Genomic DNA, 25575 nt, shown 5'->3' with positions numbered 1-25575 from the left:
GCTACGGCCCTGTCCAGCTCTCCTCGTGTAACAACCAGTCTCCTGGTACCTCCTCCATGCTCTTGAGACTGTGCTGTTAGACGCAGCAAACCTTCTTGCGACCACACGTATGGATGTGCTATCCTGGAGGAGCTGGAATACCTGTGCAACTTGATTGGGCTGCAGGTACCGGCTCATGCTACCAGTAGTTACAAGGACACTAGCAAGACACAAAACTAAAGAAGAATCAGTCAGGAAGTATCAGAGAGCAGCTGTCTGTGGCCACCACATGTTAAACCATTCCCTTTTTGGGGGTTGTCTTGCTTTTGCCTCTCCATTGCACCTGTTGTCTCTTTAATTTGCACCACAGCAGGTGAAATTGATTCACAATCACTTGTGCTTCCCAAATGGACAGATTGATATTCCTGAAGTTTAACTGACTTGGTGTTTTGAGGTGACAATTAAGTGTTCCCTTAATTTTTTTGAGCATTAATAATAATAATATTACATTTTATTTAGAGGCGCCTTTCAGGACACTCAAGGTCGCTGTACAAAAAAAAAAAAAACACAAACAAGAGTAAAACAAACCAGATAAAATACATTAAGAGTGGGTGAGGGACAGTGCTTAGAGTTAGGGAGAGTAGGTGAGGCGGAACAGATAAGTTTTGAGATTAGATTTAAACATGGGGAGGGTGGTACAGTTTCGGAGGTCAGGTGGGAGAGAATTCCAGAGCTGGGGAGCAGAGTGGCTGAAAGCTCTGGCCCCCATGGTGCTGAGGCGGGCAGGGGGTACAGCGAGGTGGATGGAGGAGGAAGACCAGAGGGTGCGGGATGGAGTGGCAATGTGCAGGAGGTCGGAGAGGTAGGGAGGGGCGAGGTTGTGAATAGATTTGAAAGTATACAGAAGGATTTTGTAGGTGATCCTTTGATTGATTGGGAGCCAGCCTACAGAGTTGCTGTAGGATGGGAGTGATGTGGTGGGAAGAAGGTGTTCTGGTGATGATCCGGGCGGCAGAGTTCTGGACATGCTGAAGGTTATGGAGGGCTTTCTGGGGGAGGCCAAAGAGAAGGGAGTTGCAATAAAATTGTACATCAAACCAATTTTGCTTCATTATAGATACTAATCCTCTTTTCTACTGACTGCAGTACCTGACTACACGGCTGTTAAAACATCAGGAAACAATGTACTCAGGGATGGGAAGCATTTGTTCAAACCTTTTTATTGTCTGATTATTAAATACACAAAGTATTGCATACTGAAACCAATTAAATATTAAAGAGCAGTTTATGAAAACAAATCTTTATATTGAAATACACAAAAACAAAATAAAGATTTAACCATCTGATTTCATTTATTTCTATATCTTTTTGCTTCTGGTCACAAAGATATCTCGTTAAAACAAGCTTCTCATTAGAACATGATTAATTGGTATGTTGTCATAACAACAAGCTGCAATTGCTATTAAAACCAGAAGAGGTCCATCATAGCCTGAAGATGAAATTTAGCCATTGGCAATCTTAGGATACTTTTGATAAGCATATAATATGATTATGTGGACATGCTTTTGTGTTTTCCATCATGGCTGTGGGCGTGCGTCTTGTTGGTGTGAGTACCGGTATATCAGTAAGGGTTTGTTGAATAACCTTTAGAGCTCCTGTGAGGAGTTTTTTGATGGTTATGAAACAGACTGAAATTAATTCTGATGACTCTATATGACCAGACCATCAGCGACAACATTCTTTATTTCTATAGAGTTATTATTAATGCCTGAAACCGCTGGCGGGGGGGTAGGTGTCAGACGAAGCGATTTACTGCACGCTGCCTTTGTTTACATTTTCCAGGGCAAACATTTTAAGTGAGTGATACATGTGACTGTTAAAGAAAGCAGGATGAGATTTTGTGTTAAAAAACACCACTTAAGCATGAACAGGACAGGGATAAGGTACGGCTTTGTCCACAGGGGGCGCCAAAATCAACACTAACTGAGAGTTCCTCACAGGAGCTTCAAGTATTCTGGTAATGCAGTTTTACGAGGAAATCCAACTGCCTGTAACGGTCACACTGTGTCACAGAGAGCCTGAGGAGCCTGGCATGTAAACACCTGCAGACAAGAGATGAGTTTTCAAAAGAATGAAGATTTAAAAATGTGTCTGACAAGAAGGTTTACCTCCTACCTTCACCTTTATAGAGCGTGACCAACACACATAAGTCCAGAGACAGATACTGACGGTCCCCCCTCTCTCTTCACAGTACTTATGCCCAACAACACATCTTGGTCTGTGTATCGTTCGTGTGGATCACCTTTACAACTGCACGGTGGACAGCGCTGTGAAAATGTTTTGTATAATAGCAGGTTAAAACAAAGATATCTTGTAAAAAAGAAATGAACATATAAAAAGGGGCTGTGTGTTTAAACAAGTACTCAGATATAACTCTGGACTCCAGGGAGGTCATTCATCTCACTCTCCTCCCTGCTGTCAGAAGAACTGCCAGAGAACCTTCCCTATCTGTTCTCATCCTGTTGGACCTTTTGGCAGTATCTTACACAGTGAACCCAAGCGACAACCTCCGGGGTGGAAAAATAAACACAATGCCAAAATCTGCAGTTCCTCGAGCGTCCACTTGAGGCAGGCTCCAAAAGTGAGGCAATCCTAATTTAGCACCATGTTCAACTGCCCAACTTTATAGCAGAAATAAACATGTTTACAGGCTGGAATTAAAAAAACCTAAGTCTCTGAAGCTCATTCATTTGTCTGTGACAAGTATACAGGGTGAATCTTTATATAACTCACCTGTTTACATTAAATAAAGGCTGAAAGTTATGCATAATTAGGGGCGTGGTCACTGTGAGTGAAGCAGGTAAGCTTAATCGATGAAGTCGATGTGATTTCCTGTTGAATCCACACTGCTTGCTCTATAAATGTGTGCCAAAATTACACCATGGCTCTAAAAGGTACTCTTACAGGCCTTCAGTGTTTTCGCACACTAAATTCAACCAGTGCAAAAACAAGGTCACCAGTCAGGTCAAACCTGAAGGGTAACTAAGGCACACCTGCATAGCACAAAGGGGTGCAGTAACACAAAAGCACGACGACTTTAATGCCATGATCATGAAATGAAAGTAAACTTTGTGTGAGCCACGGCCAACCTGCAGTCGCAACAAGTCTCGTTCTCTTGGAAGAAAAGTTGAGCTGATCTCTCCGACCTTTCTCAACAACACAGCAGAGTCTCTGCCATCGCCGGTGAGTACAGCCCATAATATTTATTGTTTCTGGACAGACGGCACAAAACTTCAGCCCTACTCAGACGTGATGTGAGAAGTGTGTGAGATCTTTTGCCTCAGGACTTAAATAACTAAATACAAACCTACCTGATTTTCACTTGGTATGAAAATCACTAACCCACAAAAAGGAACACTTTACTATTTAATACTAACTTAAAGTGTAAAATAAATCAGTTTAAAGTTAAAGTCTTCTATTAAAAACTTTGTATAAGAATCTATAATCCCTTAACGTATAGTGGACCTCCCAGACAACCCTCATTTTTGTTTACAATAATCTAAATACACCTGACACCTCTATGAAACAGTTTAGGGTGAAAGATGAGTTAGTTAGAGCTCTACTAATATCTTGGATATGCATATAACAAACGATCTTATTCACAATAACCATCAACAAAGAAATACTGTACAATAAGGTTCAAATCTGATAACAAAACTCATTTATTTATGAACCAAGAACAGGAAGATAAAACCTTCATAACCAGGATTTATAAACTCAGTGTGTTGGTGCCCTATGTGCAAAGACAGAAACAAAAGAAAAGATAGAATTTATTACTTACTGACCTGAGGCTTTTTCAATAGGTGATCTAATAGTGGTGGGTTATCACAAGACACACTAGAGGGCAGCGTTAAGCTGCAAATTATGACGTCACTTGCTTCCAGGTAAGCCAGGTGTTTAGGCAGGCCGACTTTGATGGTGTAAGGAAGTAGAAGTTGACGTGTGAGAGACACGATGATGAGGTTGACTCTACTGTCTCAGGGTCTCGTCAATGTAAAGACTAAGAGACGGCATCAGTATGTACTGATTTCGGTTTCCTTGTTAAAGTGTGTTTACAAAGTTGTGCATTGAAGTGATTTGGCTTAGAAGGCATTGAGAGGTTTGTTTAATGGTGCGGCGTGCTTCTGTGGTACATCTGTTTGTTCAGCGCGTTTAGATAACGTGGTGGTTAAGCTCGTCATTAGGAGTATTTTGCTGTGATTTGCTTGATTTAAATTGAGTTACACGCTTTAACATTCATTTTTGTATAAGACTGGTCTGATATCTACCAGTAATTCAAACACAGTTATATAATTGTAAACACAATTTAAATATGCATATGATTTATTTAAATGTGAAAAATAATATTAATGAATCCGTTTCATTTAAATCTGAGTGATTATAAATGCATTTCTGATTTATTTAAATTTGTGATGATGTGAAAAATGTAATTAATTTCAAATTAAATAACTGATGCTGGTGGTAAATCTTGAGTTTCACACAATCCAACATTTATTGTTGTAAAACATATTAATTAACATGTTTTTTCTTTCGAATAGAGTGAAATATCTGTATTGTCATTGTATCAGGTACAACGAAATATAATGTGCAACTCACCATCAATGCATTTATTAAATAGGTAAATACAGCAGTGAGACGCACAGGTGAATGCAGAGCCCTCTGCCCTTGTTCTTACCGTAGTCTTTGGTTCGGTCTGTACATTATAGCGAGCGGCCCGCTGGCTCCACAACCTCGTCTGGAACCAGCTCGCTGAGCCAAGTCTCCGCAAAGATGATCGTGCAGCAGTCCCTCAGTGATCTTTGAGTGTTTATCCACAGCTTTATTGTCTCCATCTTGTTGGTAAGTTCCCGGACCTTTGCGAGGAAGACGGTTGGCAAAGAGTCGGTGCCGAGCTCTCCGCAGCCTGGCCTGTACCTGGCACGCCGACCCCTCTTCTGCCTCCTTTTGCAACGCCGCCTCCGTCTCCTTCCAGTTGGTAAGGTGGTCCACGTAGCTGCCGGTGTTCTTGCTAGCTCACTCGGGATGCTGCTGAAATCTCTGAAGTTGCACGCTGCTAGATTTCGACCAATATCAAGCAGTTTAGAACGGCTAAATAAAAGTATAGCACTGGCTGGTTGATTTAGTGTTACTATACAAAGGAGTATCAAGAGCATATAGCCCGAGTTGCATTGCTTTGAGGAGTATAAAGCCGCTGTCTTGGGATGCGCTACCATCTCATTGTATTCAAAGGTTATCAATCTACTAACTCCTGACGAAGTACGGCATGTTTGAATGTTGGAAATTTCACTAAATGCAAAGAAAAATTAATTTGAAGAAATAAAAGGAGTCGAGTTGTCCTCAGTCATCTTCAGGCCTTATCAAGTTCAGGCAGACATTCAAAATAAAAAAACACCAAGTACTTAATGTTGGAGCGCACGTTGTCGCTCATTTGAATCCTTTTTTAATGGTGGTCAGTACTCACGGTTTGACACTCGGAGGTTGTAGCCAGTTCAAACACTCACATCCAGCGCTGCTGACTTTTGTGTGATGGGAAACACACCTGCGGCACGCGTGCAGCCAGCCGTCCTCTACCCTGCAGAGGCGAGTCCCGAGCCCTTTACAGCACCGTCATTGGCTGGGCTGCAGGTCCGAAGCACACTATTTAAAATTCACAGCCACCAATAAACTGTATGCTCATCTTCACTTAAATGTTTTTATCATTATAGTTTCAAACAAGGTCTATACTTACTGAGAAACTCGGCGCAGGAATATGGTTTCCTCCACACACAGAATCTTCTCTTTAAGCTAGCGACTGCCTTTTTCATGACATGCTGTTGAAGCGCAGAGAAAATGGTACAAAAAAAAACCTCACACACAAGAACATAAATTTGTGCTTCAGCACATTGATTTAGCAAACATACTTAAATACTTTATCCAATGCATTTACGTGTCTGGATATTATTTCAAGATTTTTATGACTGCTGTTTTGCTTCATCCTACTTTCACGTTTATCCTCAACATGTAAAACAAGACATGTGAATATATTTAATGACAATGTTTTTCTCTTCTCGTCCTCAGAGTGTAGACATGTCTGCTGCCAGCTGTCTGCTGACTGAAGATCAGTTCCTGTGCTCCATCTGTCTGGATGTGTTCACTGATCCAGTCAGCACACCATGTGGACACAACTTCTGTAAAACCTGCATCACTCAACACTGGGATGTTAAAGTCCCGTATAAATGTCCCAACTGTAATGATGTTTTCTATTCAAGACCTGAGCTGCGGGTCAACACTTTCATCTCTGAGGTGGCTGCTCAGTTCAGACAGTCAGCTCAACAGAAAGCCAGCAGCAGCAGCTCAGAGCAACAAGTGTCCAAACCAGGAGAAGTTCCCTGTGACGACTGCACAGGGACCAAACTGAAGGCCCTGAAGTCCTGCCTGGTGTGTCTGGCCTCCTACTGTGAGACTCACCTGGAGCCTCATCTGAAAAAGTCAGGCCTGAAAAGACATCAGCTGATCGACCCTGTGGAGAACCTGGAAGGCAGGATGTGTGAGAAGCACGATAAACTGCTGGAGCTGTTCTGTAAGACCGACCAGATGTGTGTCTGCATGCTCTGCGCCTATTCAGACCACAAGACACATGATGTTGTTCCTCTGAAAGAAGAATATGAAGGAAAGAAGGCCGAGCTGGGGAAGACAGAGGCTGAAACTCAAGAAATGATCCAGAAGAGACGACTGAAGATTCAAGAGATCAAACGCTCAGTGGAGCTCAGTAATCAGAATGCAGACAGAGAGATAGCAGAAGGTGTTCAGGTCTTCACCGCTCTGATGGAATCTGTAGAGAGAAGTCAGGCCGAGCTCGTCGACACGATCAAAGAGAAGCTGAGAAAGACAGAGAAACAGGCTGAAGGCTTCATCAAAGAGCTGGAACAGGAAATCTCTGAGCTGGAGAAGAGAAGCTCTGAGGTGGAGCAGCTCTCACGCTCTGAAGACCACCTCCACCTCCTGCAAAGCTTCACGTCCCTTAACGCTGCTCCACCCACCAAGGACTGGACAGAAGTCAGCGTCTGTCCACCTTCATATGAGGGGACTGTGGTGAGAGCTGTGAACCAGCTGGAGGAGACGCTCAGGAAACAGATGAAGAAGCTGTTTGAGGCCGAGCTGAAGAGAGTCCAGCAGCATGAGGTGGATGTGACACTTGATCCTGATACAGCACATCCTAGACTCATCCTGTCTGATGATGGGAAACAAGTTCATCTTAGTGATGTAAAGAAGAATCTCCCAGACACTCCACAGAGATTTGATAAGTGTGTTAATGTCTTAGCAAAGCAGAGTTTCTCTTCAGGCAGATTTTATTACGAGGTTCAGGTTAAAGGGAAGACTGACTGGGATTTAGGAGTGGTTAGAGAGTCGATCAACAGGAAGGGACAGATCATGCTGAAGCCTCAGAATGGTTACTGGACGATATGGTTGAGAAATGAAAATGAGTACACAGCTCTTGCTGACCCTTCAGTCCGTCTCTCTCTGAAGTCTCAGCCTGAGAAGGTGGGGGTGTTTGTGGATTATGAGGAGGGTCTGGTCTCTTTTTATGACGTCGATGCTGCAGCTCTGATCTACTCCTTCACTGGCTGCTCCTTCACTGAGAGACTACACCCACTCTTTAGTCCCTCTCTTAACTTTGGTGGTAAAAACTCTGCTCCTCTGATCATCTCTCCTGTCAATCACACGGAGTAGAACAACCATTTGATTTAATACAGGAAGATTCACTGTCATTTAACATAATAAATGAACATTATTGATGATGTTGATGCACTTTTTTGTGTTTTAAAGTCTGTTGAATCATCTGAAAACAATTTACTCAGAAACATGAATTTCCACAGATCTTAAATGTCCTTCTGCCAAATTTAAAACCTGTTTATTGTCTGATTATTGTAAATATGAGAGGAGTTTCATACCAGCACTAGTCTATGAATAAGACAACAGCTGTTTGTTTTGAGAAATAAAGTTTTTTGTGTCTAATGAAGTTGATTTGTAGTTTTAAGAAGACTTAAATCAAAAAGTATTGTGAGAGCTGGATTTGCTGCTTTCTTTGCAGTTTTTACTTTCAACAGGAAATAAACTCTTTATTTATATAATATTGAATAAATTATTTTACATAACTGTCTAGTAGCTGTCCATAACTAGTCTGGCCTGAAAATGACGGGCTGTGCTGTTGCAGCTACGCTAATGCTGCACAACTGGAAGAGGCCACACTTTAAAGAGGGTAAAGAGCATGTGCAAGGAGCAGTAAATGTGTACGTGTACATACGATAACCATAAGTGCATGTATGCTTAGATGTTTATATTGATGTGTGACCTATTGTGGTGCGGGGGTGTTGCTGTTTTGTTTTTTGTTTGTTTTTAAGGGGGATTGTCCCTCTTCTTTTCTTTCCTCGTGAATCCTTCTATATCACGTTTGTATCCTTCATATTTTTTTTCTTGTATGTAGTCAGTGTAAAATAAATACAAATCTGAATGACAAAGGATAAAAACTTTTACCACAGCGACAAATGATGCATTTAACTTTATTAACAAACAGTTCAGTATCAGTTCACAGAAACAACACATCACGTTTATGTTGTTTTTGATGAAAACATGTTTGGGAATATAATTATTATTTAAAACATTGCCTCCCCCATTGCATTGTGTATGATAACATTTGCTGTATTAATTTGTTTTCGAAGAATATATTTTTACACACCAATTCCAATATGATATTGCACAGGGGACAGGAACAATGCCTTGAAACACTAGATAGATAGATAAATGGATACATAAATTAACCTATATAGTAAATTTACCCTAACACTAGAAGAATATGTACATCAAGAAATTGTGCTATAATCTAAATTATATGTGATATACGTTTTTAGTGTTTACTAAAGTGTGGTAAAGTTTGCTTGGTTCATGAACATGTATGTCTTATGTGTAACAATGAGCTGTTTGATTTACAGCATGTTATTTTCAAGTTTAACCTCAAAGAAATATAGAATAACATCAAAGAATATTCAGCATTCAAACTGTTTACTCATGATAGATGTTTTTTGTTGACTATAAATAAGAGAGTATGACCCATTTATGTTTCTCAAATAATATTCTGAATGACATTATCTGTGTTTCTCAAAGAAATTGAGATAATTGGTAAATTTGAGTGTTTTTCAGCTTTCGCAAACACATACGTCATATAGAGGCGACGTACAGGCGTGTTTTAACGGACTGGTACTGCGCGTGCGCAATGACAGGAGTCCTTGGCTGGTCGGCCTGCTGTAGGTTACTGAACCTGTGAGGGACATAGACAAAATGCAGAGCTGGACTCAGTTATACCGCTCTCTGGCCACGGTAAGGATACATTTCATTAACCTACCCAGGAGTATGTGTTGTTCGGATCGGTTTTAAACTGTAGTCACTAGCTGTTGGTCCTGTGGATACTAATATTTCCCTAACTGCGGCTGGGGCCTGGCTAGCGGGTCAGCTAAGGCTAACAGCTTTTCTCCTATAAAATCTTACGGACAGAACGCCACACCAGACTCCACATGAAAACCTTTAAAGTCAGAGTTGTTGTAGTTATTGATAATAAATATGTGGTTTAATATGCATATGAAAAGTTGTCGAAATTATTCTCAGGTGTTCTTTTAATTCGGCATGATCAGAAATAACTAAAAGGTTGTTAATGTTAATAGAAATATAACTTTTGTTGTTGAATGTTTCCTGTGTTTTCCAGGTTATCACATTATGTGAAGAAGTGACTTAATGTTTGCTATTTCGTATGCGAATTTTAAACGTTTCAAAACATTGTTACGTGGGATTTGTTAAATATTTACGGTCTCTATTAACGCCAAATTCAATAGCTAGGTAGTTAAATGAAGCTTCAGTTGACAGCTCTCCCTAAATGTCATGTTGACAGGCTAAGGCAGTTAGCTTAGCAGTGGTTACCTAACACTTAATATAGCTTATGTCAGAGGCGTCTCACAGCTTTCAGATTTCTAATAACTTGTTATTCTCAATACTGTATCTATTTCAACAACCCATATTCATTATCACCTTGTCTATATTACATGTTTAGGCTTTTGCCAGTACATAAACATGTTTACTTGCCAGCTATCCGGCGCCTGAGCAGCCTGCGGGGCTGGAAAGGTTCATTAGGAGTTTAGTTCGTTACTCAGCACTGACAGATGAATGTGTCCTAGCTTTGAGTTAGCACTTGGTTTATATACAGTGCTCAACATCTGTAGGGGCTTTAAAGAAATGTATTCTGCATTCTGCACAAATTATCAAAAGCAACAAGAAGGTAGTAGAGCTGCACGATTCTGGATGAAATGAGAATCACGATTTTCTCACGATTTGTTTTCTCAATATAAATGCTGTACAAACAAAAACTATGAAGGTGCCTGATACAGGACTGGCACAACTTTGGACAACAGAATGATCCTGTTTTAAGTGCGAACGCTTCATGACTCTGAAACTGAACATGAAAACAATAGAATAGAATATAACTTTATAACTGCACGACAGCTAGAAGGTCACTGGTTCAAACCCCGGTTTGGGCAAGGTGACCTTTCTGTTTGCATGTTCTCCTCGTGCATGCGTGGGTTCCCTCCGGGGTCTCCGGCAGTCCAAAGAAATGCTTGTAAGGTTAATTGGCGACTCTAAATTGCCCATAGGTGTGGGTGTGAGTGAGCGAAAGGTTGTCTGTCTCTGTGTGTCAGCCCTGTGATTGACTGGCGACCAGTCCAGGGTGTACTTTGCCTTCGCCCAATGACAGCTGGGATAGGCTCCAGCCCCCCACGACCCAGAACAGGATAAGGGGTATAGATAATGGATGGATGGATAATTTTATTAATCCTGAAGGAAATTCTTGAGCCAGGTTGCTCCAAAGCTACAGTACAAAAACAAGAAATACAAAATAACTCAAATATAAGTGAAATATACAATATAATGTGTATAGAGGTTAAATGCCGAGAGTCAGTGCCTCATATAATAACAATAGTACAATTAGATATTTGCACAAGCATATTGCACAAGATAAATTGAGACATTTAAATGAGACAAATATGTAATAGGGCATGGTAATTTTTAAAAAGTTATATTGCACAGGACAATGCTGATGTTTAGCCATGTTTCTGTGAAGCACAGAACAGATCCCTCCAGAAACACACTCTCGCTCCTTGTGAGTGATGCTAACTCGTTCATCTTATTAACCTGTGATCTTACGTTTCCCATAACGATAGAGGGGGAGATACAGTAGCCATCTTCCTCCTTAGCTCCTCGGGGATTTCAGGTCTCTCGCCGGCCACGTCACTGTGTCAGAGTCCCATCAGCTGGTGTAAACGATGGAGCCCTGACTCGCCTCTGCCAGAACGGGAATCAGGACCGATTAAATGTACTCCAAACACGACAAAAACTAGAAGTAAAGTAAAGTGAAGAGCCACATCTGTCTACTGGCCACAAAACGTTTCTTATTGGTTGGGCAGATTCCTCATCTCGTTCTCACCACCATCAGCAGGGTTTTTTTCTGGATTCATTTTGTCGCTTTATTTGTTCTTTATAAAGGCAATGTAAGGTTTCTTCACTCAACGTTTCTCACACTGTCATTCGCCGCGGCTCCGACTCACTCTCACTTGGGTTTGTTTTGGTTAGTTACTGCCGCTCTGCATCACGTGGTGAAACGCAGCGTTGTCATTTGTTGAGGGAGAAAGGGGGAGCGTGTGTTTTGATGTGGCTGATGTCCCGAATGAAATGAGTCGTTGTCATTTAGAAATTAAATTGCGTAGAAGTATGAATCGAGGTCACAATTTTAATACGATTAATCAGAATGTTCCCATCCTGGCCAAGAAGGCAGCTTTAAAAATGTTTACATCAAGCAAACAACAAACTAACTATAAATGAGCAGTTTTCAGATAGAAGAAATGTGGATTTATTGTTCAAATAATCCTTAATCGCGTCTCTGAAATCATCCATGATAATAGAATAATCTATACAAGGTGACTCTAGCTCATACCAAGATGAGGGAGCAAAAACATAAAGCACTTCTACTTCAGCTCCATCCTGAATACAGAAATACTTAAACCAGAAATCACTATCACAACCATGACGCTGTTTATTGAAGGACGTACACCAAACATAACAAGCAGCGTGTAAACCTTTACTTGTAGTTCATAAAAAGAGACATCTTTTGATTTGAATAATTTGACTTATTTTACAGCTTTAATCCTCTGAATTTAATGTGACTGTTGATGGTGTCGTGTCTGATCGCCTGGTTACGTTTTTTTCTTACTGTGTGTCTGTTTGCCTCTCATAGCGGAGCCACCACCTTCCCTGCAAACTGCACGGAGCTGCTGCTCTCTCCGTCAGAACCTACGCTGACAAAGCAGCAAGTAAGATAAATGTGAATCTTATCATCCGTCTTAGTTAATGTGTTTCTCGTATGAACTTCAGCCTCACGCGTGAACTCTCGCAAGGACGACGTTCAAACAGATCGCACAGCAGTGATTTATGGGGACGTGTGGAATTATTTTCACTAAACTTGCTGGGGGACAACACAGTTATTATGCAGGATCTTGATGAAATTTATGGAGCAATTCACTCCTGGAAGAAGCCACTGTCAGTCAAAGCTGGTGTTCTCTGTAATTGATAGAAGCAATAACATTTAAAATAGCGCCATAGCTGTGGAGAAAATTGTACAAACAACTTGTGGTTTCGCCCATTCTACATTCCTACAACACCCAGCATGCATTGCACCCCTCCCTCTGATATGAACGGCCCAGCGAGGTCGCGGTCACACCGGGAAGTTATAGGATTCGCGAAAAGTCTACCTGTTTGTTTTATTCGTTCCTTCGACCAAAACAGTTCGACCAAATATATCTACACACAAAACATAAGCAGCTGCGTTGTACCGGAGTGTAAGGTGAGCAAGAGGAAAGAGACGCTGGAGTGAACAAGAGGAAAGAGATGCTGGAGTGAACAAGGTGAATTTTAGAGAACACACTAACCGTCTGTTCATCAGCTCAAGTGTTGAAATGTAAAGATTTAGTTGATTTTAAACAATAATTATTAATCATGTTTAAAGCCAGAAATACGTTATTACCTGAAAACCTACAGAGGTTATTTGTGTTTATATCTAATAAGGAGGCGCACAGACGGAAACTTAATTTCAAAAGTCCTCGAACTACGTTAAAGCAAATGTGTGAAGTTGTGGAATTCTCTGGATAATGATTTAAAAGGTTGCTCAAATATTTTTCGATTTAAAAGAATATATAAAGAAAAATAAACAGAATATGAATGAAATACTACCGTGTTCCAGTCAAGGACATTGATCTCTGCAGGCAATGGCTCAGAGCGGTACAGAATCCGAAATACGACGAGAATATTCTGGTGGATCGTCTAGAAAATCTTAAGATCTGCAGTCGACATTTCAAACCTGACGATTCTGAACGAGACATAACATCGGAGGTGGGCGTCCTAGATTGAGGAAGTGAAGCTTAGCGAGCCCCCTGGCTTCCGCCAGATGACGCATTTAACGTAGTCTGGCGGAGGTTTTCCAGGGCCCGTTGGAGAAGCAGATAGCGTCCTCCAAAGGCACAGAGCGAAGTCAGTCAGTCTGCAGTTTTAAACTTGCTGCAAAGTTTCCAGCTGCAACCTTGTTGGAGCTGAAAACACCCTCTGAAAAAAGGGGACAAACTGAGGCGTGAAAGAGACTGAGATCATAACCTCACAGCATCTGCAGTCACAGACCGGATTTTGGTATCAAAAGTTAGGGCCGCATGATTATGGCTGAAATGATAATCATGGTTATTTGATCAATAATGAGATCACGATCATTAATCACGATTATTTATAAATATTAGGGACTTTTTTTTACTGCAGTTTCACATTTAAACAAACAGAGCAACACCTTCAGTTCCATTATGTGCTGAATTACGGCTCAGGTACAATTTTTGCATCAAACTAAGACTTAAAAAATCAGGTTCTTTACCTGAATGTGGTGCATCATGGGTAATTTCAGTGTGTCTTTGGGAGTTGGGTGGATAGGGTGTCTCTGTACAGCGTTCCGGATGTCTGACTTGACGCTAAAGGAGGACGGGGAGCAGCTCGTTCTTCCTCTCGGCCTTCATACATTCATCATGCTGCACTTTGTGCTGTTTTTTCAGCTGCTTCAGCAAGTTAGTTATGTTGCTTCGCGGCGCAGACGCAGACGCAGACGCAGACGCAGACGCAGACGCAGACGCAGACGCAGACGCAGACGCAGGTTTCATGACCTCTTTGCTGATTATTGTTTCTTAACATCACTCCTGACCTGAAATACCTCCATGATGACGGGCCGTTTCAGGGGACCGGTGTTTCAGTTTAAGGAGGGACTCGTTCTCTGTTTTAGCGTAAAAACAACAAGCAGCATTCAAAACACGACTCAGCGTTAGTAGCTTACATGACACGTTTGCACAATCAGCACTTACACTGTAAGGTAGGCGCTCATGGCAGGACATACCAGCTCCCCAAAAGTGAAGCCAAACCCTCTCTTCTCTACTTATTAAAAAAGTGTATAAAAGTTGGTGTTTTCTCTCTCTGCAGTCGATGCAGACGTCACAGTGGTTGGCTCCGGTCCGGGCGGCTACGTCGCTGCCATCAAAGCAGCACAGCTTGGCTTCAAGGTAAGATGCGTTCAGGGCCCCGGTCAGTTCAGGGAAAATGATGATAGAGGGAGTTTGACGGAGATGGAACCATACGTCTTCTTTGGTTTTAAGTAACGAGGAAACAAGTCTTCTTTTGCTGTTAATGTAATTTAATATTTATACTGATAATATCGTTTATCTTATTTAATTTAAACTTAAAGTTCTGGAGAAACAACATACGAGTGTTTGCTTTGGTAAGAACTGGATGCTTCAGAAATAAATGGCTCCATCACACTGCTGCACCAATAAATATCAACCCAATACTGTCCAGTAAAAAGCTCCGTTTTTATTTGCAATTTGAGGCGAATTAAGAGTTCATTAATTGTTAGGCTGCACACAGAATAAGAGCTTTTTTTTGATTGAATCTCCGATCTTTTAGTTATGTTTTTTGTCTCTTGATAGACGGTGTGTGTTGAGAAGAATGCCACGCTGGGCGGGACCTGTCTGAATGTCGGCTGCATCCCCTCAAAGGTAATAACTGGTTTTCTCGAATCTTTCTCGAATTTTAATCTGCTGCCTTTTGTAATCAAAAAGCAAAATATCCAGATTAGATTTAGAGACATGTTTTATAATCTGTCTTCACACTGCTGCAGAGTCCAACTTCTCAACCGCTAAGAGGAGTCCGTCTTTACCTCAGGTGTGCTGAGCTGAAACAAACCAGTCTAGAATAGCGTCTAAGTTACAGGGCAAAACATACAGTTCACATACAGGTGAAAACGGGAAACATAGAAGAATAAAAGAATGATACAAACATGTTAATTTACTGATATTTTGTGTCTGCAGGCTCTGCTGAACAACTCCTACTTGTACCACATGGCTCACGGCAAAGACTTTGAAAGCAGAGGCATCGAAAGTAAGAGACGTCACTGGACTTCCAGCCTTAGTGCTCATTTCTGATATATTTTGATTTATAGCTTATATCATTTTTTTTGCTTGACTGTTCACGTTATTTTTTAAATCTGGTTAAAATATGATGGAATATGATTTCAGATCTCACCAGACAACTTCAGTGGTCACAGTAGATCCCTGTTACAGCGCAACTGCACCCCAGAGCTTCCCCCAACAAAACTGCCGTAGTGCAAACGGCTAATAATATAACTATTACTGATAATATAACTAATTATTATTAGTTCTTGTAGCTACCACAACTAATGATAGAGTTATTAATCGTCTAATAGCCACCAGGACTGCCACTACAGCTCTGGCAGGTCCCGGCAGGTCACCGTAGCTACTGGCAGTTCACCTGGCAGCTTCCAGTAACTACCAGACGTGCCACGGCAAGCTACCTCTACCACACTTGAGCCTGCCCTCCAGTCTGAACGCACCCTTTATGCAGCTCAGTGTGTCAGTTCAGATGCTGACCTTTTAGCTTCAGGAAGCCCTTCTGTAAAAGTTCAGATGAGTTTGGGACAGATCATTCTAACATCTTTACATCAGTATGTGTCTGTTTTCTGTATTTTATGTTATGTGATCACAAAAGTGAGATAAGCATTTACATTGATTACAGTCCTTGTAACATCCAACATCACAGCACCACTTCAAGCCGGACATCAAACCACACATGTCTTACTTTAAATCCAACGTTATTCTAGTTTAAAGAATATCTGTAAGACTGAGCCGAGCAGCTGTAACAATGTAATTATTAATATTTTAAAAAACGGCGCCCTCCTGAGGATTACACTGATGATTGACGTGTTTGTCCCTCAGTCTCAGGCCTCTCGTTGAACCTGGAGAAGATGATGGCTCAGAAGAGCGGGGCGGTGAAAGCGCTGACCGGAGGAATCGCACATTTATTCAAACAGAACAAAGTGAGGCCTCCGTCTCTTTCAATAAATCTTTGTTCACTCACTAAACCACAGATAACGGTGTTCACAGCGTGACATCTCTCCCCTCAGGTGACCCATGTCAACGGGTTTGGGAGGGTGACCGGTAAGAACCAGGTGACGGCTGTCTCAGCAGACGGCAGCGAGCAGGTCATCAACACCAAAAACATCCTCATCGCCACCGGCTCAGAGGTCACGCCCTTCCCCGGGATTCAGGTACGGCCCTTTCTTACTCCGTTCAGCTCAAAGGAAATATGCAGTTCACTGTTTTTTGGAAAGCACAAAATTTCAACCGATGTTCTGAAGCAGTATTCACTCTAACTTGTCGAGTGTGCATCGTTTGATTGGAAACTTCAAACGTAAAGGAACTTCAGGAAAGACAGCAAGAGTAAAACCGAGCTCAGACCACAGAGGATTTTGGTCGATTTCCTGCCCGGATTTTCCGCTCATGTGAGGGATTTGCAGATCCACTTGTAACCTCCTGACCTGCTCTCTTTGCTGCCGAGATTATTTCAGACATGTTTGATATTTGGGATTCAAAATGTGGATGATTATTTCTGTACTTTCTGAGCTGAGGCAATGCGACAGCAGCCAACGGTGAAATATTATAACAACCCGTGTTTACCGTGGCTCCCAACTGTTTTTGATTAGACGCTTTTTTTGTATGGCATTAACTACCACTTGGATAAACTAAATAGATTTTTCTGCTCAAAGGTCACTGTCACCTCTATTTACATATTCAACATAAAAATGCAGAATCTGTAGGCAGGGGCGTGGCTAGTGTGGGAAGTGTTCTAGTTTCTGCTTGTAGTATTGACCAATCACGTATCAGCAGGCTGCGGCGTATGCAGGAAAAATAGTCTGTGTGGAGAGCAAAAGCAGGCGGAGCGTAATCCACTCTAATGTCCTCCCGGCTCCCATCAGTGATCTGACAACAGTTTAGCTTCTTATTAATCTCTATAAGACATCTGCATGCTAACAGCTAACAGCTAACAATCTGTTCAAGATCAAAACTTCAACTTGAGACACATTCCCTAGACGCTGTGTCGTGAAAGCCGTTCAGCGTTTAGATTTTCTGACTTCCTCAAATGCATCATAAACGATGGCTCCGCCCTCCGTCTCATGTTAAAGTAGTTTTCTTCTCCTCTTGAGGACAGACCTGACAAAGCTTCACGTTGTTCCTAATCTGCATCATGATGTTGTTCTTTCAGCAAACTGAAGAGCCGTTAATTAAAGTCGATCACAAGAGAATCTGTTTCTGTTTGGGCTTCATCCCGCTGCAGTAAGCCAGAGTGCAGCCTCTGTGTAACTTCCTGTTTACAGTGAGACTGAGACTCAGCACAGACAGATGAACGGGCGCTCCTCCGGGGGATGGGACGAACCGAGAGATGACAGCGTTTATTTAGCAGACACATCTGGAGGGAGAATTTACCTTTGATCTGAACACACGGTCGCTTCTCGAGCTGCTGACTGGATGTCTGGATGGTGTTAGCTGGAAGTCGTTTATCACTAAACGCTGGCTACACCGGAATGCCCGCAAAATTCACCGTCACTCTCAGAGGGTATATCATCGTCAGATGATGAGACTGAGGTCACTGTGACCTCACTTAGGGATGATGATTTTTATATCTCGAACTGTGGGCAAGTTTGAGAGCAGAAAACATCTTTGAAGTTTCAACTTTTCTGTGTGATTCCACTTGATTTCAAAAACTGCTTCTAAAACAAGTTCCCTACATGAGCTTTAATGGTGTGATGCTGCAAACTCAGGTGAAGTTTGGGCTGCTTAGTTTTAAGAGGATGTTCATTTCTAAAATATTAGCAGATGGTTCCTGCTTTTTTAAAGGTCTTAAATATGTAAAGGATGATTTCCTCTGAGGACTTGAGTTAAATCTGTGAAGGTTTTATGTCTAACTTTGTGTTTCAACGTGTTCACAGTCGCCAATGTTTTTTTTTATTCGTTCAGATTGATGAGGACACCGTGGTGTCGTCCACAGGAGCTCTGTCTCTGAAGAAAGTTCCAGAGGAGATGATCGTGATCGGAGCCGGTGTCATCGGTGTGGAGCTGGTAGGCATCAAACTGTCTGATTATGCTGCAGCATTTTCTACGCGCTGAGCAATGGTGGCACTTTTGGCAGAGACTTGTGAACAGAGAGCGGCAATATTCCCGTAAATGCATGAAAGAATCAATAAAGCGTCTGTCCTCCCGTCCTCCAGGGGTCAGTGTGGCAGCGTCTGGGCTCTAAAGTCACAGCCGTGGAGTTCCTGGGCCACGTGGGCGGCATGGGCATCGACATGGAGATGTCCAAGAACTTCCAGCGCATCCTGCAGAAGCAGGGCTTCAAGTTCAAGCTTGGCACCAAAGTGATGGGAGCCACCAAGAGGCCCGACGGCAAGATCGACGTGGCGTGAGTGAACTCCTCCTGAGTGTTCACATCCTGTTTCTGTTGTATGCATTGGTCTTTGTAACGCTGTGTGTTGACGTGTTTGTGTGTCAGGGTGGAGGCGGCGGCCGGAGGGAAGAGCGAGACTCTGACGTGCGACGTGCTGCTGGTCTGTATCGGCAGACGGCCTTTCACCCAGAACCTGGGTCTGGACTCTGTGGGCATCGAGCTGGACAACAGGGGCCGCGTCCCGGTCAACAACCGCTTCCAGACCAAAGTACCCAGGTACCATCGAGCTCAGGCTGAGTCATGTGACCTTGCAGAAGTCTGAGAGAGACAGCGTGACCTTTAAGCATGAAACTAAATGTTAAAACACTTTCACAGTGTAGTGAGTATCTTATTAAAAACACAGAATTGTTATTTAGGTATTTACCAGATTTCAAAGTTAAAATAATCCTTATTTTCAACATCTTTCTAAGTGTCCGTTCAGTGTGTAGATGAAATAGTTCTGACAGAAATACATTCAGATATGTGCAGCAGCGTGCCCGGGTTTGTTCGACTCTGTCCACAGTCCAAAAAGACGACAGTTCCTTTAAATAGAAATTTACGTTTTATTAATAACAACACAAAAACTAAAGAAAGCAAAATGTTGAGAAAAGAAAACTCGATGAAAACAGAACCTTGTTTGCATAATTCAGTTTGAATTTATTAAAATACACACACTAACGGTTAGACGTAACCTAAATAACCTTTTTATACATTTGATTTTAAGGACATTTGATTAAGATTTTAAGGAAATGAAGCGTTTAAAGATGCTTGAAAAGGTCAAACAAAAACTAAAACACATCTGCTCTCTGCTCAAAAATATTAGCTAATCTATAAAACCAAAAAATGCACAGAGCTCTTTGAAAGTTACGGAGATGAGGAAAGTGTTTGTTTTGGATCAACATGTTTTATTTAATGCGTTTTATTAAAACTAATGTCGGGATACGTCTCTTCAGCTCAGGCGTTTCAACAGGTGCTCCGTGTACGTGTAAGTCCTCCACGCATCGGCTGTGGGTTCGACTCCGACTCACAGCCCTTTAGTGCATGTCACCCCCCCCTCTCTCTTTTCCCTATTTCCTGTCAGTCGTCAGCTGTCTCGTCCAATACGCCATAAAAATAATCTAAAAACAATGTCAGGATGCATCGGCTTAGCTCAGTGGTTGGAGCATCGCAGCACCGGGCCCGGGTTCAACTCCAACAATCAGCTATTTGCTTGTTTTCTCTCTCTCCAGCTTTGCTGTCAATGAAGGCATAAAACATTTTTTTTTTCATTTAATAGAAAATTTTATCCTTCGGAGACAGAAAGTTTGAAGAAAACTCAGAAAGTACCAATGTGGGCTCTGGTGAACCAGTTCTACTGCAGAGTTTTAAGGGTTAAAGTCACAAATGTAGCCATTTATAAAATATCTGGTATAATTCAACACACATCATCTGTTGCTACATGGATCGCTCAGGTAACGATTAAAGGTCATTCAAAGTTATGGAGAATTTTAACATCAAGATGCAGAAAGAACCTGGAAATACAGAAACTTTATTTAGTGATACTTTTACCATTCATTCTTTATTGAGACTATAAAGTTATTAATAACTAACAACATAAAAGCTGCAGAAACGTCAACAACTTCTGAGCACCAGCACCTTAACCTTCGGCCTCTCCCCCTGCAGCATTTATGCCATCGGTGACGTGGTCGCCGGGCCGATGTTGGCCCACAAGGCGGAGGACGAGGGCATCATCTGTGTGGAGGGCATTGCCGGCGGCGCCGTGCACATCGACTACAACTGTGTACCCTCCGTCATCTACACACACCCCGAGGTGGCCTGGGTGGGCAAGACAGAGGAGCAGCTCAAAGAGGAGGTGAGAGGAGGAGGATTTGTAAAGACAAATTACAGTCACAAAGTTCTTTTTATAAAACGGTAAAGATAAAAACAGGTGTTCGCTTAAATATTACAAAAGACAAAAGTAAAGGAAACTGAAAGATCATTTACATAAAAGCTTGTTTTTAGAAGAGATTTAAAAGATGAAACTGAAAAGCCTGCAGTGCACCGATAATCCACCAGGGGGCAGAATATCAGTCCCAGAGTACCTTTGGATGAGACGTCAGAAATGGAGGTCGTCAATGTGGTTTTGCAGATTTTTTTGCCACTTCTGGAAAAGTTAAGGCACAAAAAACATTCAAATTATTCTTGATACTTCAAGAGGAATATTGCTTTATGCACGATACATTCCATAAAGCTTTAATGATTGTTTAAGTTAACTAATTCAATGTTTAAAAGACATAACCAGCCATATTTAGAGTGTAAACTGATTTATGGTTGTTCATGAAAAGGAACAAAATTAAAGCTGCAGTAGGTGAGACGGAGAAGAGAGCAGACATTGCTTCAAAATTTGAAAGATCACAACCTCCAGGTCCCTCCCCCTCTCTCTCCGCGGCGCTGTCATGCCTCCAAAGCCCTCCCTGCAGAGGAGGCTGTCATGAAGAAATGGAGCTTGATCGTGTGATTGACAGCTGCCTGAGAGACTGCTCGGCTCTGATTGGTTGTTGTGTTTCGGAAGCGTTTAATTCTTACAAATGCCATTAGGAGCTGCAGGAGGAGCCAGAGGAACATGATGCTTTTCACAGATTATCTATTCTTCTCTGTGTTTACTGACGCTGATCGTCCGTCAGTGTTTCACAGTCCTCACTCCGCTCCTCTCCTCCTCAGGGCGTCCCGTACAAAATCGGCAAGTTCCCGTTCGCAGCCAACAGCCGAGCCAAGACCAACGCCGACACTGACGGCATGGTGAAGATCCTCAGCCACAAGGAGACGGACAGGATGCTGGGCGCTCACATCGTCGGATCAGTAAGAGCGGACACATCATTTATGCAGAACATTACAAACACTAAAGTCTAATTCAATCTTCCATCTACAGACACTTTAATCACAGACATTGCCTGTTCTGGGCTCGGGCACTTCGTGTTCTGTGGTGTTAAATTTAAGATATTAAACTGAAAAAATAAGGAAATATTGGATTATGAAAAACATGTTTTTATTGCATTAAAGATATGATATGATTTAATATCCCCGCCCACATTTGGAAGTTCTTCTCACAGCTCTTTGAAGTCAATAATGTGACGATGTGTTTCCGATAACTATAATTCACAGATATCAACTTGTCTTCAGTGCTTTTAAGTTCCTTTAACATGCATGTTCAGTTGTTTTCATGTGCTACTGTGGGAATGTTAACAAGTTAGCATGCTCACAGCTAGCAGAGCAACTATATAAATAAGCCTATAGTTAGCATAGGTGCAAAATTAGTACTGTTACACGATGTGACCATTCAGCATGTTAGCAGTACAAGCTAACTCCTTTTTAATACTTTCTGACATGTTTGACTATGATTAAAAATATTAGGCTGTCACACAAAGCTAACAGGCTCAAAATATCATGTGTTTATTCAAAGTGGAATTTCAGACCTGTACGCTAAAAGCTGCTGTGTGTGTGTTGGCCTGCAGGGGGCGGGAGAGATGATCAATGAAGCTGCTTTGGCCATGGAGTACGGTGCTTCCTGCGAGGACGTAGCCAGAGTCTGCCACGCCCATCCTGTAAGTCCTGAGTCTAAAGGATGTTTTAACTCTTCACCTTGCTGTCAGACTTCTTCTTTGGTACTCCTTTGGCTTCACTTTCAGGGAGCTGTCATGTGGCACACCAAATGTGCCATCATAAAAATCATCATGCAGCATAAAATCAGTTTATTTTAACTGTAAAAAAACAACAAACTAATCTCCTGCTGCTTCTTCCTTTCATCCTCATCCTCCTGCAGACGGTGTCCGAGGCCTTCAGAGAAGCAAACCTCGCCGCCTCTTTCGGCAAAGCCATCAACTTCTGATCCAACGGCCGCTGTCGCACCTTCAGTGTACATAACAGAGGAGAAACAGGAGTGTGTGTGTGTGTGTGTGTCTGCGTCTGCGTCCAAACATTCATTCACCTTCACCGGGATCCTCTGTGTACATCCTGTACCACATTTAGTTCTTATGTTATTTAACTGTTCTGAATAAAAGGTTAAAGGGCGTCTGGGCGATAAACAAACACTGACCCGACTGCAGATCAGTCTTTTTGCTTTACAAACACGTAGTTTAAAAGATCCCAGAATGCAAATAATTCCACATATTTACAGTAAATAGAGATATAAATATTATTATGGCTGCGGCTTCTCTTGTAAAGGAAAAGGGGGTGTTTTTGTTTTCCTGTTTTTTACAGTGTAAAAGGATTAAACACGACGCGTATGATGTGTAATCAGAGCAGGGAACCGTAAAGGCTCAAAATTAATCGGTTTCAGAGTTTCAAAGGTAAAAACGACTCTTAAATCTGCTCAGAAAACACACGGTGAGTCTTAAAAAGTAGAGACAAAACTATACACTTCTCTAGGTCTACTTCCCAGCTGTTTCTGCAGCCTTCAAACACTGTAAGTCTTGAAAATGAAAGTAAAAAAATCATCCTGTAGTGGAGTCAGTGACGACAGCGCGGCAGATTTTAGAAGGAGAATTTCTCCAACATGGCGGCTGATATTGTGCACTTTTTAACTTGCGTGAACAAAACCTTTCGTTGGTGTGTCGTACACGGATGTGTCACTGGCACGGCTTTGCTTACGTGCCCAGAAGGCTAATTTATTAAAGGATGATTTAAGGTTTACAGCTCTGCTTCATGTGCTGCAGAGAGTGTGGAGATGATATGGAGTTGGAGCTCCCTCTGCTGGACAAACTGCATCGTGACACCCTTTCTAAATCAACCCAAACAGTTACTTATCAAAAAAACGTTTATGTCGGCGCATATTGGAAACATTTACATTAATACAGACATATGTGTCGGTCGTCCTGTCCCTGACCTCCCCTCTTGCACCAGAGATTCCAAAGTTTATACTTATTTTTAGAATTAAGACTTCTGACTTATTTATCAAACAAAATATTTACTGTTTGTGCCGTAAACTTGTCCTGTGGAGTTTTACACCTCAAACGCACACACGTTGTTCATATAAAATACACTCCTGCCGATGCTTTCACGCCGAACAATGTAACAACTAGCAAACAAATGCAGCTGAGATGATAATTTTTATGTAGACAGGAAATGTTACTAAGGAAGGACACAAGTGTATTCTGTCCTGTAGACTAAGGCTGAATGTCATTGTCTGCAGTAAAACACTACAGGGCACCTTTAAGGTAAACACCCACTGTGACGTGCGTGTGCAAACCGTGTTTGTTCCCTCAGAGCAGCAGCAGCTTTTCAGCTAACTCCTGTGTTGCTTTAACCCTTTAAATGCTGATGTCAACCCAGCTATAGAGACTGTTGATCGCTGCTGGGAGACAGTTTCCTGCTCTGATTACTTCACTGTGATTGGCTCTGCTCTTCTTTATCTCATCATTTCAACCAATAAATGCCGTATCAGTTGACTAAGAACACAGTGTGTAACCTCATTACTGACGACCATGGTACAAGTAATTATACAGTAATTAATAAAAAACTAGATTTAAATTATATTTACTCGTCAAAATGATTGTGGCTAAAGGGATCACACCGATCAGCCATAACATTAAGACTGTCAGAGCATCTCCAAACCTGCAGCTCTTGTGGAGTGTTCCCGGTGTGCAGAGGTCAGTAACTACCAAAAGTGGTCCAAGGAAGGAAAAGGGTCATGAGCGACCAAGGCTCAATGATGCTCGTGGGGAGTGAAGGCTGGCCCGTGTGCTCCAATCCAACAGAAGAGCTGTTGTAGCTGCTGAAACAGTTGATGCTGGTTCTGATAGAAAGGTGTCAGAACACACAGAGCATCACAGTTTGTTGTGTATGGAGCTGCAGACCGCTCAGGGAGCCCATGCTGACACCTGTCCACTGAGAGCGCCTACAATGAGCACGTGAGCATCAGAAGTGGACCACGGAGCGATGGAAGGAGGCGGCCTGGTCTGATGAATCATCTTTCACATCATGTGGATGGCCGGTTGCGTGTGCGTCTCTTGGATGCATTATGGGAAGAAGGCGAGCCGGCGGAGGCAGTGTGATGCTTTGGGCAATGTTCTGCTGGGAAACCTTGGGTCCTGCCGTTCATGTGGATGTTACTTTGACACGTACCACCTACCTAAACGTTGTTGCAGACCAAGTACACCCCCTTCATGGAAACAGTATTCCCTAATGGCTTACAGGACTGAAAGGATCTGCTGCTCACGTCTCGGTGCCAGATACCTCAGCACACCTTCAGAGGTCTAGTGGAGTCAGTTGTCATGAAGAGAGAAATGAGCTATAGAGACCCAAACTGTTTTTTGTACCAGGCTGTAAACATGTTTATTTCTGCTGTAAAGTTTAACATGGGGCTCTATGGGGACTGACTCACTGCTGGAGACAGCCTCAAGTGGACACCAGAGGAACTGCAGCTCTCTGGTAAAGGAGGTTGTCACTTAATATGAAGTTTATTAGCAGAATATAATATTCTATTGATCTGCATCTTTTTGCACTATAGAGTTACCTGTGTGCATTCTCACTGAGTTATACCCAATTCCTCTTTCATACAGCTGTTTCTGGCCGGCTTTCGTTTCACTTAATGGATTAAAATTGTTCAAAAAAGTAAAGGAAGCTATC

The 25575-nt window shown here is 42.1% G+C and overlaps 2 protein-coding genes across 3 annotated transcripts; both read left to right on the top strand.

Moving 5' to 3' along the window:
• The first annotated feature begins 3100 nt into the window (after window positions 1–3100).
• Window positions 3101–8547, top strand: LOC138612483 (E3 ubiquitin-protein ligase TRIM21-like). Its single transcript, XM_069685760.1, has 2 exons — window positions 3101–3222; window positions 6097–8547. The coding sequence occupies exon 2, from the start codon at window positions 6106–6108 to the stop codon at window positions 7747–7749; it is 1644 nt and encodes a 547-aa protein (XP_069541861.1). The 5' UTR covers window positions 3101–3222; window positions 6097–6105; the 3' UTR covers window positions 7750–8547.
• A 754-nt stretch (window positions 8548–9301) lies between these two features.
• dldh (dihydrolipoamide dehydrogenase) lies at window positions 9302–24454 on the top strand. Of its 2 annotated transcripts, XM_069685761.1 has the most exons (14): window positions 9302–9393; window positions 12353–12428; window positions 14620–14699; window positions 15123–15191; window positions 15504–15573; window positions 16428–16528; window positions 16616–16759; window positions 18507–18608; window positions 18758–18948; window positions 19039–19209; window positions 20635–20824; window positions 21673–21810; window positions 22464–22553; window positions 22772–24454. In XM_069685761.1, the coding sequence occupies exons 1-14, from the start codon at window positions 9355–9357 to the stop codon at window positions 22835–22837; spliced, it is 1527 nt and encodes a 508-aa protein (XP_069541862.1). In that variant the 5' UTR covers window positions 9302–9354; the 3' UTR covers window positions 22838–24454. The 2 variants fall into 2 exon arrangements, with proteins under 2 accessions (XP_069541862.1, XP_069541863.1); XM_069685762.1 differs by lacking the exons at window positions 9302–9393; window positions 12353–12428 and adding an exon at window positions 13002–13019.
• Window positions 24455–25575: the final 1121 nt, after the last annotated feature.

The sequence above is a fragment of the Semicossyphus pulcher genome, unplaced genomic scaffold, assembly GCF_022749685.1.
Source record: "Semicossyphus pulcher isolate SPU_LCO1_2020_fin unplaced genomic scaffold, fSemPul1.0.p SCAF_8, whole genome shotgun sequence".
Taxonomy (NCBI): Eukaryota; Metazoa; Chordata; class Actinopteri; order Labriformes; family Labridae; genus Semicossyphus; species Semicossyphus pulcher.
Note: the sequence above shows the minus strand (reverse complement) of the source record. Positions and strands in the feature narration are given on the sequence as shown.

Excerpts from the sequence above, each read along its gene's own strand:
- LOC138612483 (XM_069685760.1), top strand. The coding sequence starts at position 6,106 with ATGTCTGCTGCCAGCTGTCTGCTGACTGAAGATCAGTTCCTGTGCTCC.
- dldh (XM_069685761.1), top strand. The coding sequence starts at position 9,355 with ATGCAGAGCTGGACTCAGTTATACCGCTCTCTGGCCACG. Across the intron at positions 18,609-18,757 it reads GTGTCATCGGTGTGGAGCTG|GGGTCAGTGTGGCAGCGTCT; the intron begins GTAGGCATCAAA and ends CCCGTCCTCCAG. Across the intron at positions 22,554-22,771 it reads GAGTCTGCCACGCCCATCCT|ACGGTGTCCGAGGCCTTCAG; the intron begins GTAAGTCCTGAG and ends ATCCTCCTGCAG.